The following is an 18,090-nucleotide window of genomic DNA, read 5'->3' on the forward strand; positions in this document are numbered from 1 at the left end:
ATTTTTACAGATGAGGTAACTGAGGCACAGAGAAGTTAAGTGACTTGCCCAAAGTCACACAGCTGACAGTTGGCAGAGCTGGGATTTGAACCCATGACCTCTGACTCCAAAGCCTGGGCTCTTTCCACTGAGCCACGCTGCTTCCCCAGTGCTTAGAACAGTGCTTTGCACATAGTAAGCGCTTAATAAAATACCATTATTATTATTATAAATTGGGGACTGATTCTTGAACCAAGGTTGGATACCTTATTTTTACCCAAACTACCTAGAATTGTATGCTCAATTATAGGTAATATAGCTGTGTTAGTGTATTTGTATTGAGTCAAAGAGTTTCTGTGGAAGAGTAGCTGATTTTTAGTTTATTACATGTAAAATGGATGTGCAAATTCATCTGGCACTCAGGTATCCCTCCTCACTCCCCTGGCTCTCCTGCTCTGCCTCTCAACCCCTTGAAACTTTTCTTCCTCTTGTTCCCCGATCAGGGTTTTAAAATGTATTTTCCAGACCAGTTCTTCAGTTGCGGTGATCCCGGAGGGAAGAGGTAGAGATTCTAGCTAAGGAAGAGGTCGGCTCAGGTATGACACAAGAACTTATGGTGTTATTAAAAAAACAACATGAAATGTTGTGAATCAAGGATTGTGTGCCCACTAGATTATAAATTTCTTGAGGGCAGGAATCATGTCTACCAATTGTATTGTACTCTCCCAAACATTTGTTACAATGCTCTGCAGGAAGTCAGTAGTCAAGAAATACCCCTGATGGATTGATTGATCCCAAGCCAGTGTCTTGCAAGGGTGCACCATCTTCCTAATTGCATTGGCATTTGATCCAGGCAGATGCAGTTGTTGGAAGAATGTTCCCTAATTCCCAATAACATTCTACCCCAAATGCATAATGAAAACACACCATTTGGGGGAATGAAATCCATTTGTAAAGACCGAGTTCTTTAAACTACTTGTACAATCCAAAATATGATAACTTTTTGAATCAACGGAAGGCAGGTCAGCCTGACATGCGGCTGTCTGGCCTGACATTCGGCTGTCTGAAATGGGGCAACTATCCTGGAAAAAGCCGCCTGCTTCCTAATGACAGTCGTTAAGCACAACGTAAACAAATGGGAAACTAGGCTGTGTCCAAAGCTTGGGTTTCCAGTTGAGTTGAGTTGAGTTGAGTTGGTTTAGTTTCGCATTGGTCGGGGCCCCAGTTAGGATTTTGAGAGGTGAATGTGTGTTGGAGCTAGTCAGTAAAAAGAAACTTTTCCTAGCCTCCAGTCAGTTGTGAATCAACCGTTGCTTTTTTGAAAAAACAACAAAAAACAAAACCCTTCTTTTTCTCATATTCACTGAGTCATTCAGGTAGAGGTGTGTGAGAAGATGAAACTACCGGCAGAGAGCAACTTAACCATCTGCGGGGATCATCATCATCATCAATTGTATTTATTGAGCGCTTACTATGTGCAGAGCACTGTACTAAGCGCTTGGGAAGTACAAATTGGCAACATATAGAGACATACAGATGGTAAACCTGGGCTCCCAAGCGGGCTTTAAGGAGTTGGACCGGTGTCCGGTCTGTCTCTCTTTCTGTTTCTGTTTTGTTCTTTGTCTAGATCTTCCTCTCTTCCTCCTCCTCCTCCTATCTCCCGTTCCTTCTGGACAGAGATAACCCCAACTCCAGATTCCCAGGAACGAGGGTCACTTTCCAATACCTCCTCCTCCCACCCCCTCACCAACTTTTCCCACTTCGGGACTGCCGGGGCCTGGAGTCGGCTTCCCCTCCCCCCTTTCCTCCCGGGACCCTGGAACTCAGCGTGTGGGACAGCAGCGCTCTGCCAGGGAGCGCTGATTCCATTGTAGACTCCTTCCCCCACCCCCCTCCTCATCTTCCTCCTCTTCCTCCGCCTCTTTCCCCTGTTGAGTCTCCGCCCCTTAGGCTGCCCCAACCCTAACCCCGGTCTCTCATCTCCGGCCTTAGCCATCATTCGGACTAAAGGGCTCAGAGGAGCAGCAGCAGCAGCAGGAGGAGAAAGAGCTGGTGACTTGCAGAGGTGCAAAAGAAGTTTAGTTTCTGAGCCGGAGCTGATTCCTCTGCGGGCCGGCAGCATGTCCAGCTCCGGATCGGAGGCTGTTGCAGTCGAGCAGTCTCCTGCCTGAGAGAGGTGAGCTCTGGGCGGTCTGGGTGGCCAGGGGGGCAGACAGGAGGGCAGACAGGGGCGAGGACAGGGGCACAGGGTGTCGGGGAGAGGGAAGGGGCAGTCAGGACCGGTGGGAGAAGGGCCGGAGGACTGCTCTGCCCCCCGTCCCGTCCCCCCAGACCTCGGAATCCGGCCGGAGGACGGCCCTGGCCGGGCCGAGCAGCTCGGGGACACCCAGCTCCCAAGGTGCCACCCTCCGCTCATGCAGCCTGGCACCCTATGGGCCCCCGCATCTGGGCACCCCTTGGGCACCCTTGTCTGGGCACCTTTTGGACCCCGCATCCGGGCACACTTTGGGCACCCTTGTCTGGGCACCTTTTGGACTCCGCATCCGGGCACACTTTGGGCACCCTTGTCTGGGCACCTTTTGGACCCCGCATCCGGGCACACTTTGGGCACCCTTGTCTGGGCACCTTTTGGACCCCGCATCCGGGCACACTTTGGGCACCCTTGTCTGGGTACCTTTTGAACCCCGCATCCGGGGACACTTTGGGCACCCTTGCCTGGGCACCTTTTGGACCCCGCATCCGGGCACACTTTGGGCACCCTTGTCTGGGCACCTTTTGGACCCCGCATCCGAGCACACTTTGGGCACCCTTGTCTGGGCACCTTTTGGACCTCGCATCCGGGCACACTTTGCGCGACGATGGTTTTGCACAGTTCCTTTAAGTGGTTACGCAAAACCATGAGTTAGCCGGGTTGAACTTTCCTGTTTACCCGGCTGGGCCCGGGCTGGGCTTCGCCGGCCGCCCCCGCTGCCCTCTGACCTCCCCGAGGGCAGACGGCCCGCACCAACCACCTGGCCCCACCTGGCCCCCAGGCGCACCGCTAAACCGCGCCGGCAAACGGATTGATGCCGTCCGTTGATTTCCACAAAAAGGAATTTCAGTCCTGAGAAGTAGGTGGTTCTTTTGGTCTCCTCCTTCCCTCCCGTCTCTGCCTGTAAGGTCAAGGTGGTGGCGGGATCCGGGGGGCAGGGAGGGAAGAATCTTGGTGCTGGCACTGCCCACTGGCTGGGGGCTGGGGCTCAGGGCTGGAACTGGGGCTGGGAGCTGGATCTTTAGACTGTGAGCCCACTGTTGGGTAGGGACCGTCTCTATATGTTGCCAATTTGTACTTCCCAAGCGCTTAGTACAGTGCTCTGCGCACAGTAAGTGCTCAATAAATACGATTGATGATCTGAGGCTGGGGCTGGGGGCTGGGGCTGGAACTGGAGCTGGGTTTGGGGCTAGAGCTGGGGCTGGATTGGGGCTGGGGTTGGGACTCGACTTGGAACAGCCCACTGTTGGGTAGGGACCGTCTCTATGTGTTGCCAGCTTGTACTTCCCAAGCGCTTAGTACAGTGCTCTGCACACAGTAAGCGCTCAATAAATACGATTGATTGATTGGCGCTAGACTGTGAGCCCTTTGTGGGCAGGGAATGTCCCTATTTGTTGTTAGACTGTACTCTCCCAAGCGCTTAGCACAGTGCTCTGCACACAGTAAGCGCTCAGTCAATAGGATTGAATGAATAAACTGGAACTGGGGCTGGGGGCTGGATCTGAGGCTAAGGTTGGGGCTGGGGGCTGGAACTGGAGCTGGGGTTGGGGCTGGATAGGGGCTGTGAGCCCTTTGTGGGCAGGGAATGTCCCTATTTGTTGTTAGACTGTACTCTCCCAAGCGCTTAGCACAGTGCTCTGCACACAGTAAAGGCTCAATCAATAGGATTGAATGAATGAGCTGGGGCTGGAGCTTAGAGCTGGGGCCGGGTCCCCTTCTAGACTTTGAGCCCTTTGGTGGGTGGGGACCGTCTCTCTCTGTTGCCGGCTTGTACTTCCCAAGCGCTTAGTCCAGTGGCCTGCACACAGTAAGCGCTCAATAAATACGATTGGATGAATGAGTGAATGGGGTTGGCACGTAGAACAGTGCTTGGCACATAGTAAGCGCTTAACCAATGCCGTCATTATTATTGTGGCCGGGGTTGGGCTGGGTGTGGGCCCCCCCTCCTCTTCTCCCCCCCAGGCCCGGCCCTGCCCTGGGGGCCGGAGGGAACCTGGGGTGGAGGGACAGGACGGGACGGGACAGGGAGGAAGGCACTTTTGTTTTCTCGCTTTTCTCTTGGCCCTAAATGGAGATTAGCTGGAAATCAGCCCCCACCCCCCTGGGTCTTTAAAGTAGCTGGGCCCGGGTGCCAGGGTCCCTCGCCTCCTGTCCTAACTGTCCCTGTCCTCTTTGGTCCAAATCCCGGCCCCGCCAATTGCCAGCCGTGTCACATCACTTCTCTGGGCCTCAGTTCCCTCATCTGTAAAATGGGGGTGACGACTGTGAGCCCCACGGGGGACAATCGAGAAGCAGCGTGGCTCGGTGGAAAAAGCCCGGGCTTGGGAGTCAGAGGTCACGGGTTCAAATTCTTGTCAGCCGTGGGACTTTGGGCAGGTCACTTCGCTTCTGTATGGCTCAGTGGAAAGGGCATGGGCTTTGGAGTCAGAGGTCGTGGGTTCAAATCCTGACTCCACCAATTGTCAGCTGTGTGACTTTGGGCAAGTCACTTCACTTCTCTGTGCCTGTTACCTCATCTGTAGAATGAGGATTAAGACTGTGAGCCCCCCGTGGGACAACCTGATCACCTTGTAACCTCCCCAGCGCTTAGAACAGTGCTTTGCACATAGTAAGCACTTAATAAATGACATCATTATTATTATTATTCTTTATGCCTCAGGAACCTCATCTGTAAAATGGGGATTAAGACTGTGAGCCCCACGTGGGACAACCTGATCACCTTGTACCCCCCCAGCGCATAAAACAGTGCTTCATTCATTCATTCATTCATTCAATCGTATTTATTGAGTGCTTACTGTGTGCAGAACACTGTACTAAGCGCTTGGGAAGTACAAGTTGGCAACATATAGAGACGGTCCCTACCCAACAGTGGGCTCGGCACAGAGTAAGCGCTTAATCAAACAATCAATCATATTTATTGAGCGCTTACTGTGTGCAGAGCACTGTACTAAGCACTTTGGAAGTACAAGGTGGCAACATACAGAGACAGTCCCTACCCAACAGTGGGCTCACAGTCTAGAAGCTTAACAAATGCCATTATCAGCGCTTAGAACAGTGCTTGGCACATAGTAAGCGCTTAACAAATACCATCATTATTATTATTATTATCACCTTGTATCGTCCCCAGCGCTTAGAACAGCGCTTGGCACAGAGTAAGCGCTTAACAAATGACATTATCAGCGCTTGGCACATAGTAAGCGCTTAACAAATGCTATTATTATCATTATCACTATCATCTTGTATCTTCTCCAGCGCTTAGAACAGTGTTTGGCACAAAGTAAACGCTTAACAAATTCCATGATCATTATTATCATCATCATGCAGGGCTGCAGGGGCCCGACACGCTCTGCCCTCTAGCGGCAGAGCCGGAGAAGCGCGCCTCACCCCTCGACCCTCCCCAGCTCCCCTGCCCACCTCCTCCCGGCGGTCCTCCGGCTTGCCATGGGGTCCCCCAGCGCCCCTTCCCCGAAGCCTGGCGCCGTCCCCGACTACATCAACTACGACATCATCGTCCGGCATTACAACTACACGGGGAAGCTGAAGCCCAGCGACGAGAGCCGGCTGAAGCTGACCTCCGTCCTGTTCATCGTCATCTGCTGCTTCATCATCCTGGAGAACATCTTCGTCCTGCTGACCATCTGGAAGACCAAGAAGTTCCACCGGCCCATGTACTACTTCATCGGCAACCTGGCCCTGTCGGACCTGCTGGCCGGCGTGGCCTACATGGCCAACCTCCTGCTGTCCGGCGCCACCACCTACACGCTGACCCCGGCCCAGTGGTTCCTCCGGGAGGGCAGCATGTTCGTGGCCCTGTCCGCCTCGGTGTTCAGCTTGCTGGCCATCGCCATCGAGCGCTACATCACCATGTTCAAGATGAAGCTGCACAACGGCAGCAACGGCATCCGCTCCTTCCTCCTCATCAGCGGCTGCTGGGTGGTCTCGCTGGTCCTGGGCGGGCTGCCCATCATGGGCTGGAACTGCATCAACGAGCTGCAGAGCTGCTCCACCGTGCTGCCCCTCTACCACAAGCACTATATCCTCTTCTGCACCACCGTATTCACCCTGCTCCTGCTGTCCATCGTCATCCTCTACTGCCTCATCTACTCCCTGGTCAAGACGCGCAGCCGCCGGCTCACCTTCCGCAAGAACGCGTCCAAGGCCAGCCGGAGCTCGGAGAAGTCACTGGCCCTGCTCAAGACGGTCATCATCGTCCTGAGCGCCTTCATCGCCTGCTGGGCCCCCCTCTTCATCCTCCTCCTCCTGGACGTGGGCTGCAAGGTCAAGACCTGCTCCATCCTCTTCAAGGCGGAGTATTTCCTGGTGCTGGCCGTGCTCAACTCGGCCACCAATCCCATCATCTACACGCTGACCAACAAGGAGATGCGTCGGGCCTTCACGCGGATTATATGCTGCTGCAAGTGCCCGCCCACGGACTCCGGGGGCAAGGTCAAGTGGCCCATCATCGGCGGGATGGAGGTCAGCCGCAGCAAGTCCGACAACTCCTCCCACCCCCAGAAGGACGAGGGCGACTGCCCAGAGACCATCATGTCCTCCGGGAATGTCAATTCCTCTTCCTAACCTTGAAAGAACCCGGGGTTAGCGGAGGGGTGGTCCCGAGCCAAGGCCCATCCAACAATCCCCCCTGTTTTGTCTCGGAAAGAGGTCCCCCCGAGCGGCCGGGACAGGGGCAGCGGGAACCGGAGGGCTCTGGGAATGGAGGGAGGGAAGGAGCCAGCCGGTGGGGCCGCCGTCGAGGCCGTGGCGGCGGGTAGCGTTACAGCGGCCCGACGTCCGGCACGCGACATCCTGGCAAGGGTGCAGTCGCCCTCGGAGGGATGGACCGTTTTGGCTCCAGATCCATTTCCTCCCCACTGGAGCTCGTTTTGACTTTGCACTGAGACTGAGGCCCAATGTCGTTGGGCCACTGAAGGTCTCGACTGGAGGCTCCTCCAAGACCCACTTGCTAGACGCCCCCGCGTGAAAGCATCTCCACATCTGCATCGTTGGGCTGGGTCCTGCAGAGGGTGCGGGAGAGAGGAGGGGATGAGGGACCCAGCATGTCTTCCTCTCCCCTCGATGTGGGTTTAGCATCCCACGCGGGGGTCTCCCCTCTCCGCTCGGAGCTCTCGGAGAACAGTCTGGTCCCTGCCAGGGAGTGGAACCGATTTTGCCACGGACCTAACGGCGATCACCAAGCACCATCCGATTCTAGGTGGTGCCGGGTAGATGGGCGGCATCCTTCCCCAGAGAAGGAGCGGAGGTGGTTTGCAGACAAAGGGAAATTCCATTCTCCAAGTCCAGTCTCCTAGGTCATAGGTTCTGGTCTGTGGAATCCTCTGGGAGCCTCTTTCCTTGGTTTCCCCAAACTAACGGGACAGTTATTTACAGGGAGGGCCATTGCCTTAACGGAGCCCCGGTTGGAGTTCATGGGCAGGAACCAGTTTCTCTCCAAGTTGGAAACCCGCGGGACTCCGTCCCCGGTTTTCTTCCCGAGTTAAAGACTTACTGGAAGGTTGAAATGAAGTTCATTTGAATTTTCTACCTGAGTAGTTTTCACTCTGACTTCTAAATGCACTTGTCTAAGAAAACGTAAGATCATTCGGGCGCGTCTTGAGGTTTGTGGTGGATGAGAGTGTGCAGGGCGGTGCCGACAGAGGGAGATTCGATCATTGTGGGCAAAGGACTGCTTTTCTGTGTCTCTGAATGTAGCTGTTACGGCGTGGGTCCTTTTACTGGATATTTCTAACTTTGGGTTAACCGAGTTGAACGAGAAAATGCTAACACCATGCAGGACCCTTTGTGCCTGTAGAGCATTACTATCACATATCGGCGAGCCTGTAGTAGCTCACGCCAGTCACTGGGGAGGTGTAGGATTGTTGATTTGTAAAAATAAATCTATATATATATATATCTATCTATTATATATGTGTGTTCATATATATAGATAGGTATATATCCTTGCACCTATAGTAAGTTTTTCAGTGCAATTAAACTGAGATTTTTTTTCTTGTTAAAATAGTATTTAAAATGTTTCTGACTCTTACGTTTCAATTTGCACATAGCTTTACCGACTTTTGAACATTAATAAAACTGATTTTTTTTTAAGATCCTGCTGTCAAGAGTATTTTTCCCGTTACCCGAGCTGTGCCACCTGGATGCATGGCTTTTGTATAGATGGTAAGGGTACGGTTTCAATATTACTTCTTCATTTTAAGGGTTTTGTTTATAGCCTGGGGCGTAGCCAAAAAGTGGTTCTCTAGAAACCGCTATCTTGACAGGAAGGCAAGCTGTGAAGAGTAAATTAACTGCTCCCTCCCAGGAACAAATTACCAGGTATTTTAGTCAGTTGCTATGAATTTAAAATTGATCATATTTAAGAAAGATGGGAAGCAACAACGGTACAAAGAGCACGGGACACTAGGAGTCAGGAGAACTGGTCAACAATCCCAGATCCTCCACTTGCCTGCTGTCTGTCCAACTTGGGGCAAATCACTTAACTTCTCTGTGCCTCAGTTTCTGTATCTGGTAAATCCCCATGTGGGATGGGAACTTCATCCGATGTACTTATAGCCCTTGGCAGGGCGTGGCACATAATAAGCTCTCAACAAATATAATAATATTATATTATATGATAATTATAATAAGGTTGCGCCAATATCTGTGCTGGCTTCCTTCCAAGAAAGGGTGCTGTATGGTGTGGAGTTTCACAGGACTGTCAGAGCCTCTGCTAAGTTGTGAGGTCTTTGAGGCTAGGGATCATATCTATTTACTCTATTGTGCTCTCCTGTGCGCTTAGTACACTACTTTGCACAAACTAAGTGCTCAATAAATACCACTGATTGGTAGTTTGCTCCATGGAGTGGAGGAAGTGGGGATAACCCTCCCTGTAAGTCGAGGGTGCTGAGTCTCTTGGGCCTCCTGAACCTGAAACTTGTTGACCTATATTTTTTTTTAGATGATTTTAAGATTGAAGATGGAGTAATCTTGATTTAAGAAAATGTAGGTGCTTTTGTCAATGATTTTCATTTAAGACAACATGCTGCACTGTGGGAGACATGGGAAATCAAGCAAGATGAAGACTGAGATTTAAAAAGACAAGGCAGTGGGGTTGTTATCCCAAGCTCTCAGTTCAGTGCTCGGCACACAATATAAACACTCAATAAATACGACCGATTGATGATCAAACATGTCCAAATGATCACATTTGACAGCTTTTTCCATTGTATTAACTGTCTCTGGGGAGTAAGTTATGTCCTTTTAGGATGCTGCCTCCTAAAGCACTGGTTACTCCCAAGGAACCATTAATACCCTGGGAAACTCTGGCTCAGAAAAATAACCCGGACTGACACAGTTCTTGATTTTCACTTTTTCATCACTCTTCCTGAAGTGACCAATCCAGGACCAACAGCAAACGTAAGATCACTGTTCCTGATTTCTCTCTTAAAGCCCTTAATTTTATGACGTTGGCATAATAGATGCAGACTTAATGACAATAATTGTGGTATTTGTTAAGTGCTAAGTGCCAAGCACTATAAAAGTGCAGAAAACAGGCATTTAATCCCCATTTTACAGATGAGGAAATGGAGGCACAGCAGACAAGTGATAGGACTAGGATAAGAAACCATGTCCTTTGATCTCCAAGGCCGTGTCCTTTCCAGCAGGCCATGTTGCTTCCCAGTCTCTATATTTAGAATAGTGAAGGTTGGTCTGATCGGTTTAGCCCTTCTGCTTATGTTGATGGGGTTTGGGCTATGAGTTTCTAATTCCATCTCAGGTTGTGTTACAGACTGTTCGAGTCCAAGGATCTGTTGATTTGTTGATCCCTTGCCTGTCAGATGTGAGAACCGTGCAACAGATCATGCACAAGGGGTATGATCATCAATGGTATTTTCTGAGCGCTATCAATCAGTGGTACTAAGCACTTGGGAGAGTACAATACACAGAATTAGCAGCTATGTTCCCTGCCAGTAATGAGCTTACAGTCTTAGAAGGGTGGAGCACTGTACTTGGTACAGCAACTTAATTTACCAGGCAGTCAGTCAGTCAATCATATTTATTGAGTGCTTACAGTGTGCTGAGCACTGTACTGAGCGCTTGGGAGAGTACAATAGGGCAATATAACAGACACGTTCCCTGCCCACAACGAGCTCACAGTCTAGAGGACTAAGAAGCTATCCAGGATGAGGAGGTACTGATTTCAGTCACGCCCGGACCAGAAACCAAGGCTGCATCTCACCCCAGGTCAAACTTTGCTTTGGATTCTCCTTTTGTGAGCTCTCTTGGAATACATCTGGGGTTTTGGTCTGGGCCCTGAAGTAACCCAGCATCTGGCAAGCAATTCCTGGCAAGCATCTCTCAGTGGATTCAGGTAAGTTCTGCAGGTATCAAATGGAACTCCAATGGCCAACGGTATCAATCAGAGTAAGGTCCTCTGGTCCAGTTGGTAAGGCTTTGAACTCAGCCCAGAGCAAAGGAACACACTGGGCTGTCCAGCAGATTCTGTCTGCTGGAAAAGAGGATGTGGTATTGATCGGTGAGCCCTCTTTCCTTCCAGCAGAAGAAGCTTTACCACTGAGACCGATGACCCAGTTGGTGCTCAGAGTGCTAATGCTGGGGTGGTGGGGGAGGGAGGGAGTGATCCAATCGATTTGGCCCCCTTCCCTTGACTCTTCTGAGTCAGCATCTTATTTTTCACTTGATCACGACTGGCTGTCGGAGTTCCTTGAGTTGGCGTGATGGCGCTTGACTGGTCAATATTTAATTTTAAGCCATCTGTTATTTGTTCTCTAAGCCTCTCCAACCACGCTCTGGGACTCCGTTGTTACACCAATACCGACATTTGCCCCCTAGCCCAAAATTGAGCTGTTGCTGCTCAGTAGAGAGTCTTGCCTTCTTTGAAACTAGGTTTCTACGAAACGACATCAAGGAAAGATTCTTCGGTGACATCCAACTTCTGTTATGATAATCGATTACTGTTCCTATTGGGGTCATCTTTTGAAAAATACCTAATGAGACATCATTCATAACAATATTTAAACTCTGGCATAGGGTGTTTTGGCTAGCCTGCTGATTTCTTCCATCATTTCTATTGTTGTGCCTCTGAAAGGTAGTACTTTTAAGTCTCATTGAGTGTGCACAGGACACAGTTGGGACATAAAGATAAACTTTACCTTCTTATACAGTATGTCATTCCTATGGAAGGTTACTGTGGGAAACAGGATCCGGCTTACGAAGGAAGGGTTTAGGTCACAACCTTCAGCTTCCTGGAGGAAATGCCAAAAATGCCCTGAAGACAAAAGACTGGAAACAGATTGGAATGTCTCTCCATCTGTCTGCCTAGACGGAAGGAGTGATTTCATATTCACTCACTTCCTAGTGGTTTAATTGCAGTACTGAATAGAATGGGAAAAAAAAGGAAAAAAGAAAAACTAACAACTAAAAAGCCACGACCAATCTCTGTTGATGTGAAAGATAAAATGTTTGTTCTACTGGCCTACCTTCATGGGAGCAGAGACTTTCCTGAGAGGGAAGGGTTTGCAGTGGGAGTTGGTGGGAGTAGAGTTGATTGGTGACAAGGTGCGAAACCTCACTCTCCCCATCTGTGCAAATATATCCGGTGACTGGATGCTCTCTCGGAAACTCCACTTCCTGGAAACTCCAGCTCATTTCTAGGAGAGCTCTGGGACTATAAAACAGTGACATTCCTAGGTAGATCTGGGGCAAAGAGAGAGTCCTCGTTAAACATGGAAAGCAGGGTAAAGAATCCTTGGGTCCTTCCTAGAATGAATGTCTGACTGGAGTTTGGCCTAGACTGGGGACTCCAAATTAAAAATAGGGGTTTACTAATCTTCTGTTTACTCAACGACACGCTAGCAAAAAGTTGCTTCAAAAACCACTTTGGTGTATTCTTCAAGAGGACAACAGATGATTGAATTGAATCACCTGATCCGGTATCACTGCCACCAGTATCATCATCATCATCTTGAGTATTTACTGAGCATCTGCTGGGTGCTGAAAACTATTCTTGGTGCTTGGGAGCATCCAAAGCAAGTAGAAGACACCATCTTCACTCGAAGAATTTGTGATATAATGGACATAGTTATATTCACTTCGTTATTAGTGTTCAGTTAGTTCTTCTACACTTTGACATTTTCTAAATTAATGAACAATTATAGTGAAATAATTAGCAACATGCTGACCAGAGACCACAGTTGTTTTTGTATGATCTTTACTAAGAGTAAAAAAACTCATCAGGAAGGGAAGCCTGTTTTTTTCTGAGCCTGTTTAAGAGAGTTTGGATACAACCTATGTAAACTGCTCCGAAGGGTTTATGTGTATGTATGTGTATGAACAACAACACAAGAGATGAGTTTTTGTGTGCCCAATGTGACCAGAACTGTGTATCATTCACTGACTTTTTCTGCCAAACATGTACTCATGAGTGAATTATACCATCAGCAGTCAGAGGTCGTGGGTTCTAATCCCGGCTCTGCCATTTCTCAGCTGTGTGACTTTGGGCAAGTCACTTCACTTCTCTGTGCCTCAGTTCCCTCATCTGTAAAATGGGGATTAAGATTGTGAACCCCACGTGGGACTACCTTGATTACCTTTTATCCCCCAGTGCTTAGAACAGTGCTTGGCACATAGTAAGCGCTTAACAAATACCAACATTATTATTATTATGATTATTATCTTCTTCAAATATGGAGAACAACTGCATATATATTGTTGCCATATATAGACATACAGGTGATTATGAACAGCTTCTGGGTTTGAAGGAGACTGAGACGCTCCTCAAAGAGGATATCCTTTGGTAACACAGAGCTAAAAACTGCCACTGAATTTATATTAATGTCTGTCTCCCCCTCTAGATTATAAGCTCATTGTGGCCAGTGACCGTGTCTGTTATATTGTTACATTGTGCTCTCCCAAGTGCTTACTACAGTGCTCTGCACAGAGTAAGGGCTCAATAAATACAATTGATTGATTGATTGAAGTGACGGGTGTCAAGGCTGGGGGCTCATCAGAGAGAAGCAGCATGGCTCAGTGGAAAGAGCCCGGGCTTTGGAGTCAGAGGTCATGGGTTCGAATCCCGGCTCCACCACATGTCTGCTGTGTGATCTTGGGCAAGTCACTTAACTTCTCTGAGCCTCAGTTACCTCATCTGTAAAATGGGGATGAAGACTGTGAGCCCCATGTGGGATAACCTGATCACCCTGTATCCTCCCCAGCGCTTAGAACAGTGCTTTGCACATAGTAAGCGCTTAACAAATGCCAATTATTATTATTATTATTATTATTATTATTGTTCTGCAGGAGAAAGGCCCAGGATCATCTTTGATGGACAAAGATAAGAGGTAAGAATGCCAGGTGTTTGTAGGACACAAAGCAAATCATGAATAAAGCTTGTGGGTGGGAGCGAGCAGGGTCTACCGAGATGACTGACATTTAGAAGGGGGCTACCTAAATGGGGTACTTGAGGCTCTCTGACTGGGGGTGGAGGGCCCTCGTTCAAGGAATACTCTGTTGTTCAGCCTGCCAAACTAAGCCCCCCTTTTCCCAGACTAAGGCCCGCTTTTCCTCTGTTCATCCTCCCCTCCCCATCGCCTCAACCCCCTCCCTCCACTCTACCCCCCTCCCCTCCCACAGCACTTGTGTATATATGTACATATTTATCATTCTATTTATTTTATTAATGATGTGTACATATCTATATTTTGCTGACTTGTACTTCCCAAGTGCTTAGTACAATGCTCTGCACACAGTAAGTGCTCAATAAATACAATTGAATGAATGAATCTATAATTCTATTTATTTATATTGATGCTATGGATGCCTGTTTACTTGCTTTGTTTTGTTGTGTTGTCCGTGTCCCCGCTTCTAGACTGAGAGACCGTTGTTGGGTAGGGATTGTCTCTATCTGTTGCTGAATTGTACTTTCCAAGCACTTAGTACAGTGCTCTGCACACAGTAAGCACTCGATAAATGTCAGTCAGTTAATTATTTGATCGTATTTATTGAGCACTCGATGAGTGCAGAGCAGAGTAATAATAATAATAATGATGGCATTTGTTAAGTGCTTACTAAGTGCCAAGCACTGTTCTAAGAGCTGGGGGGGATATAAGGTAATCAGGTTGTCCCACATGTGGCTCACAGTCTTAATCCCCATTTTACAGATGAGGTAACTGAGGCACAGAGAAGTTAAGCGACTTGCCCAAAGTCACACAGCTGAAACATGGCAGAGCTGGGATTAGAACCCATGACCTCTGACTCCCAAGCCCAGGCTCTTTCCGCTGAGCCACACCGCTTCTCAGTGTGATTGTGAGTACTGTTTGTCCTCTGCCCACAAAGAGCTTGCAGTCTAGATAATATAATTCTTATAAGTGCTTTCCAATCACCTAGTACAGTGTTCTGCACACAGTAAGTGCTCAATAAATATGATTGATTGAATGAATGAATATAATTGATGGATTGATTGACCTATTGAATTTGAGTAGTCACCTCTGGTCAGGGAGTCCTTCAACATGTCAATGGGTTTCAGATCAAATGAAGGTCCAGTTAGGTAGTAATATATCCATGTACTTAATGTACATCACCTTACAAACACATTACCTCCTCCTCCCTATAACTTATTTCAGTATCTGTCTCCCTTGTTTGATCGTCCACTCCTTGAGAGTAGGGATCGAATCACTATTTTACTACCCCAAGCACTTAGCATGGCACTCTGTACACAGAATAAATAAAGAGGAATAAAATAAATAGTGCTAAGGGTGGGTGTTGAATTAATGGAACTGGTGTAATGTGCATCAGGGGAGGTTTCTTAGTATGATTGGATATTCTTGGAGAGCTTTGAAGGCAGGGAGAGCTGTGGTCTGGTGGATTTTGGGCAGGGGGACAATTTTTGGAATCCCTCTAGATTGTAAGCCCGGTGTGGGCAGGGATTGTCTCCCTTTATTGCTGAATTGTACTTTACAAGTGCTTAGTACAGTGCTCTGCACACAGTAAGCACTCAATAAATAGGAATGAATGAATGAATGAATGGAAGTCTCTAGACTGGAAGCTTGTCTCTAGATTGAAAACTCGTCTCTACACTGTAAGCTCCTTATGGGCAGGGAATGTGCTATGTCTGTTGTACTGTACTCTCCCAAGAACTTAGTACAGTGCTCTGCACATAGTAAGCACTCAGAAAGTACCACTGATTGATTGACTGGGGGGGAGAGGTAGTTTCAGAATGGGGGAACAGCAAGTGTGAGAGATGGGAGGTGGGAGAGTTGAGGGTGAGTTACAGTTAGAAACCAAGATTGAGAAGAGCGAAGAGTGCAGGTTGAGGAGTAGAAGGTGAAGAGAACCAGCCTGTAAGATGTAAAAAATGGGTGAAGGATCTTGAAACCTATAGTATCTAGTTCCTGCTCAAAATGGAGGGATATAGGTAACTATATAAGGTTTCTGAATGAAGTCAGTCAGTCAATCCTGTGTGCAGAGCACTGTACTAAGCGCTTGGGAGAGTACAGTATAACAATAAACAGACATATTCCCTGCCCACAATGACCTTTTAGTCTAGAGGGGGAGACAGATATTGATATAAGTAAAAAAAATTACAGATACACTATGGGGCTGGGAGAAGGGGATGAATAAAGGAAGCAAGTCAGGGTGATGTGAAAGGGAGTGGGAGAAAAGGAAAGGAGGAGTTTAGTCAGGGAACACCTCTAGGAGGAGATGTGCCTTCAATAAGGCTTTGAATGTGGGGAGAGTAATTGTCTTTGAGATTTGAGAAGAGAAGAGAAGCAGCGTGGCTCAGTGGAAAAAGCACAGGCTTTGGAGTCAGAGATCATGTGTTCAAATCCCAGCTCTGCCAATTGGCAGCTGTGTGACTTTGGGCAAATCACTTAACTTCTCTGTGCCTCGGTTCCCTCATCTGTAAAATGGGGATTAAGACTGTGAACCCCCCCGTGGGTCAACCTGATCACTTGTAACCTCCCCAGTGCTTAGAACAGTGCTTTGCACACAGTAAGCACTTAATAAATACCATCATTATTATTTGAGGAGGGAGGTTGTTCCCGGCCAAAGGGAGGCCTTGGGTAAGAGGTCGGTGGTGAGATAGATGAAGTTGAGGTACAGTGAGAAGGTTAGCATTAGAGGAGCGAAGTGTGCAGGCTGGTGTGTAGTAGGAGAGTAGCGAGGTGAGGTAAGAAGGGGAAAAGTGATGGAGTGCTTTAAAGCCAGTGGTGAGGAGTTTCTGTTTGATGCGGAGGTGGATAGGGAACCACTGGAGATTCTTGAGGAGCAAAGTGATATGTCCTGAATTTTTCTGCAGAAAAATAATTTGGGCAACAGAGTGAAGTATGAACCGGAGTGGGAAGAGAAAGGAGGCTGGGAGGTCAGCAAGGAGACTGATATGGCAATCCAGGTGGGATAGGATAAATGCTTGGATTAACGTGATAGCAGTTTGGATGGCGAGGAAAAGGCAGATTTTAGTGATGTTGTGAAAGTGGGGCCAAAGGGATTTAGTGATGGTTTGAATATACGGGTTGAATGAGAGAGAGGAGTCAAGGATAATGCCAAGGTTACGGACTTGTGAGCTGTGAAGGATGGTGGTGCTGCCTACAGTGATCGGAAAGTGAGGGGAGGACAGGGTTTGGGTGGGATGATGTCATATTTTTCACGTATTAAATTGAGGTGACAGGAGGACATCCAAGTAGAGTTATTTTGAAGGCAGAAGGGAATGTGGGACTGCAAAGAGGTAGAGAGATCAGGGCTGGAGATAGAGATTTGGGAATCATCTGCATAGAGGTAGTAGTTGAAGCCATGTAAGTGAATGAGTTCTCCAAGGGAGTGGGTGAAGATGGAGAATAGAAGGGGACCCAGACTGAACCTCGTTGGACCCCCCACAGTTAGTGGGTGGGAGGCAGAGGATCCTGCGGAAGAGATTGAGAATGAGAGGCCAGAGAGATAAGTGGAGAACTAGGGGTCAGTGAAGCCAAAGTTGAATAACATTTCCAGGAGAAGGGGGTGGTCCACAGTGTCAGAGGCAGCTCAGAAGTGGAGAAGGATTAGGATGGAGTTAGAGGCTGTTGTATTTGGCGAGAAGGAGATCATCGGTGACCTTTGAGAGGGCTGTTTCTGTGGAGTGAAGGGGACTGAAGCCAGATTGGAGGGGGTCAAGGAGAGAATTGGAGGAGAGGAACTTGAAACAGCAGGTGTAGACAACTCACACAAGAAATTTGGAGAGGAATGGCGGGAGGGAGACGGGTGATACCGGGAAGAATTGTGTGTTTCCTCTGATACTTCAAGAAGCTGACTTGTGTGGTACAGCAGTGTGTCGTAAGGGACTGAAGTGGGAAGAGTGGGAAGAGGTTAGAGTAATTGTGATATGACAAGAACTTGAAGCAGGCTAGCTTTTGGGGTAAAAAGGGATGGGTGGAACCGGGAAATGTGGAGGAATTACTGTCAAGATTTAGCAGTTGAATAAGTGTGAGAGGTTAAAGAGAGTCAGGGGTTGAGAATGACTGCAAGGTTACTGGAACACTGATGGCATTATTGGCAGGTGATTGGGACCAGTGTGGCCTAGGGGATAGAGCACAGGACTGGGAGTCAGAAGGAGCTGGAATCTAATCTCAGTTCTATTTACTTGTGTGCTATGTGACCTTGGGCAAGTCATTTAACTTCACTATGTCTCGGCTACCTCATCTGTACAATGAAGATTAAGACTGTTAGCCCCATTAAGGACAGGGGCTATGTCCAAATGTATTAGCTTGTCTCTACCCCAGTACTTAGTACAGTGCCTGGCACAGAAGCAGCATGGCCTAGTGGATAATGCACAGTTCTGGGAATCAGAAGGTCATAGGTTCTAATCCCTGCTT

The 18,090-nt window shown here is 48.4% G+C and overlaps 1 protein-coding gene across 1 annotated transcript; it reads left to right on the forward strand.

The window, feature by feature from the left end:
* The first annotated feature begins 1,978 nt into the window (after positions 1-1,978).
* S1PR1 (sphingosine-1-phosphate receptor 1) lies at positions 1,979-8,337 on the forward strand. The gene is made up of 2 exons (XM_038745575.1): positions 1,979-2,155; positions 5,555-8,337. Exon 2 carries the CDS (start codon positions 5,672-5,674, stop codon positions 6,806-6,808), a length of 1,137 nt encoding a protein of 378 aa, XP_038601503.1. The 5' UTR covers positions 1,979-2,155; positions 5,555-5,671; the 3' UTR covers positions 6,809-8,337.
* The last annotated feature ends 9,753 nt before the right edge of the window (positions 8,338-18,090 follow it).

This window comes from Tachyglossus aculeatus, chromosome 4, assembly GCF_015852505.1.
Source record: "Tachyglossus aculeatus isolate mTacAcu1 chromosome 4, mTacAcu1.pri, whole genome shotgun sequence".
NCBI lineage: Eukaryota > Metazoa > Chordata > Mammalia > Monotremata > Tachyglossidae > Tachyglossus > Tachyglossus aculeatus.